Genomic DNA, 3,080 nt, shown 5'->3' on the forward strand with positions numbered 1-3,080 from the left:
GCATCAATGCGATATCAGTATCGTATTCCTTCGAACGCTACGAGCTAAACTCACGTCGTAGAACTCGCGCTGGTTTTCGTAGCCGTCGATGGTGTTCTCACCCTTGTTGCAGCCGAACTCGCCGAACATGAGAGGACGAGCATATTTCACCTCGGCGTATTCGTCCATCAGCGTCTTCAAACCACTAGACTGCGAGTATTTCGTGTGAGTGGCTGGATCGCACTCGACGTAAGGATTGAAGCCCATCCTACATCGAATACAATGGTTAGTACAAAGAGGAACAGGACTTGGAACAATGAACTTACCATTCAGCGCGCGAGTTCTCGTCGTTGTCAACGGCACAGTCATAGTAAGAGATCCACTGCCAGCGCGGTGGAATATCAGCAATGTCCAGCCCCATGGGAACTTGACGCACAGCTGCCGAGCAACTAGCTGCGTAACTTCGCATGTCACGAAGGAAAGCCTTGACACAAGGAGCTGTCGTAGTTCCATCGGCTCCATTCTCGACCTGCAGGTTGTTCTCGTTGCCGACGCTGAAACCCAGAGTGTTGTCGTACACGGCGAAGGCGTTGTAGACCATTTGTCCTCGCGTAAATAACTCGGCCGGGTAACAGGTTGGAGGAACGTGGTCCTGAACCGAACAATTCTTACATCTAAAAGAAATTATGTTAGAGTGCATCCTCAACGCCAATGTCCAAGTACTTACGGTGCCGTGACGCCTACAAGCACGTAGATACCAGCCTCCGAGCAAGCACACATGAACTTATCGTGTGAAACACTTGGGTCCACAGAGTACAGTCGAATCGTATTGACACCGAGGTCCTTCATCACCTCTAAATGAGGTTGCCACACGTCTTCGTGTTCGTCAGCAGCCCAGTCGTAGTTGCCTACATCGGCCATTTCTCCACTGTTGGGTCGAGGGTAGTAAGCCATTCCCTTCATACGAAACTCGAGTCCCGTCTTCGAATCAAAGAACTTGTTGCCTTTGGTGATGATCGGAGGAAGCCATGCATCTGTTAAGGTGAAGAGGACCGTCGAACACAGAGCTGCAACGGCGATGCGACGACCGAACGTCATTCTTTTAAAGGTGAGCTATAGGCTTTGTACTTTGCGTGGCTTCGTCGCCTAGCAACAAGTTGAGGAGTGAAGCCGACCGATCCCTTCGCCTGTAGACAACCACAGATGCCACCTCCCATATAACGTTCTGGGATTTTGTACGTGTCGGCAGTTGCATTTTCAAGTCACTCACTGCCTGCAAGCTCCTGGTGTAGATTTCTGAAGGCCTATTGAAACGAACGTTGCAGGGAGAATCTTCAACCGCCGCTATACTGCGATTGTGTAGTGAATTGAAACCTTAAACGTCCGCTAGAAAATTGTCGATTTTTTTTTCGTTTGTCAATAATGGATTTTGTGGTTATTCCACGTTGGTTTAGAAGACGCAGAGTACAGTGATCGCGACCGTCGCCACCACAATCTCAATCATTGTCGGTGATATGGTCGAACCAGCCGAGATTGTATTGTCGGTAGAGTTGAGGGCAGAGGCTTGGCTACTTTCATCGTTTGTGGGCTTCACCTTGTCACCGACTTTGGTGCGCGATGAAAAGTGCATGTACGCGTTGGCCTTCTTGCCGTTGCACACTGGTTGGGCCACAGAGCACTCCAAAACAGTCACTGGACACAAAACGAAGCATTAGGATCCTGCAGAAGTATATCGCATTCGGGTACTATTTCTCTTACCGTCGGGTGTAGAGGGCAAATCGATCGACATGTTCTTGGGACAGCTCAACATCGAGTCGCGGTTCGGAGTATAGCTTTCGTACTCTATCGTCGACGCAGTCGTGGTCGTGTACGCTTTCTTGAGGTTACCGTACTCAGGATACGGTGTGAAGACGCACTCAATTTTATCGTTATCGCAGTCATCCGGATAGAAGTATCCGACCCCGTATTTGCCAGCGTCAGCAGTCTTGACCACTGTTGCAACATGAAAAATAGTAAAGTCGCGTAAGGTAGATGTCCAACTAGACCACGGGTAACGAATACACACCTGAGCTATTCAGCAAATTCGCTTTCTCCGTCGAAAACTCGAAAACGTTACCACCCACGATCTCATCCATCATTTCTTTCTCCTCGTTCATCCACTTTGCCTAAGTTGCAACAACAAAGTATTAGTGTTTGCGCAGTGTTTGCAGGGCACACTGAGCTTACGTCGTAGAATGAGCGTTGGTTTTCATAGCCGTCAATCGTGTTTCTACCCTTGATACACCCAAATTCGCCAAACATCAGCGGACGAGCGTACCCCACTTGAGCATATTCAGCCATGAGCTTTGTCAGTCCTGTCGACTGTGCGTACACCTTGTGTGTAGCTGGATCACACTCAACGTACGGATTGAACCCCATCCTGTCAAACACATCATAAATACTACCATTACTATTCCACACAACCAGCAGCGCAAAAAATACATAAAGGTACCATTCAGCACGCGTGTTCTCGTCGTCGCCTACCGGACAGTCGTAGTACGAAATCCACTGCTCACGAGGAGGGATGTCTGCGATATCAAGCCCAATAGGAACCTGACGCACAGATCCCGTGCAACTAGCAGCATAACTTCTCATATCTCGCAAGAACGCCTTGACGCATGGAGCAGTCGTGGTTCCATCGCGTCCATGTTTCACTTGTAAATTGTTCTCATTACCAACACTGAACCCGAGTGTGTTGTCATAGACAGCGAAGGCATTGTAGACCATTTGACCTCGAGTGAACAGCTCGTCGGGGTAACATTTAGGTGGAACGTAGTCCAGTATGGAGCAGTTCTCGCATCTAAATTCACATGTACAATTATCAAGTAAACGTTAGAATTTGTCATTTGCGATTTCCATACAAACTTTACTTACGGGGCAGGAATACCAACAAGCACGTAGATACCAGCCTCTGAGCAAGCACACATGAACTTATCGTGTGAAACACTTGGATCCACAGAGTACAGTCGAATCGTGTTGACACCGAGGTCTTCCATCACTTTCAAATGAGGTTTCCACACAGCCTGGTGCTCATCCGCAGCCCAGTCGTAGTTGCTGACATC

The 3,080-nt window shown here is 48.7% G+C and overlaps 2 protein-coding genes across 2 annotated transcripts in view; both read right to left on the reverse strand.

The window, feature by feature from the left end:
- PPTG_09841 (CMGC/CDK protein kinase) overlaps positions 1-1,077 on the reverse strand; it is a gene marked incomplete at its 5' end in the record, with an annotated part of 7,347 nt that extends 6,270 nt beyond the window's left edge. The window contains 3 exons of the mRNA XM_008905629.1: positions 65-247; positions 306-653; positions 707-1,077. Coding sequence (XP_008903877.1) covers positions 65-247; positions 306-653; positions 707-1,077 — 902 coding nt within the window. The remainder of the gene's footprint in view (positions 1-64; positions 248-305; positions 654-706) is intronic.
- Positions 1,078-1,429: 352 nt separating this feature from the next.
- PPTG_22695 (hypothetical protein) overlaps positions 1,430-3,080 on the reverse strand; it is a gene marked incomplete at both ends in the record, with an annotated part of 3,873 nt that continues 2,222 nt past the window's right edge. Inside the window, 6 exons of the mRNA XM_008905816.1 lie at positions 1,430-1,671; positions 1,738-1,971; positions 2,045-2,144; positions 2,206-2,398; positions 2,471-2,818; positions 2,893-3,072. Coding sequence (XP_008904064.1) covers positions 1,430-1,671; positions 1,738-1,971; positions 2,045-2,144; positions 2,206-2,398; positions 2,471-2,818; positions 2,893-3,072 — 1,297 coding nt within the window. The remainder of the gene's footprint in view (positions 1,672-1,737; positions 1,972-2,044; positions 2,145-2,205; positions 2,399-2,470; positions 2,819-2,892; positions 3,073-3,080) is intronic.

The sequence above is a fragment of the Phytophthora parasitica genome (genome assembly GCF_000247585.1).
Source record: "Phytophthora parasitica INRA-310 unplaced genomic scaffold supercont2.21, whole genome shotgun sequence".
In the NCBI taxonomy this organism is placed as follows: domain Eukaryota; phylum Oomycota; class Peronosporomycetes; order Peronosporales; family Peronosporaceae; genus Phytophthora; species Phytophthora nicotianae.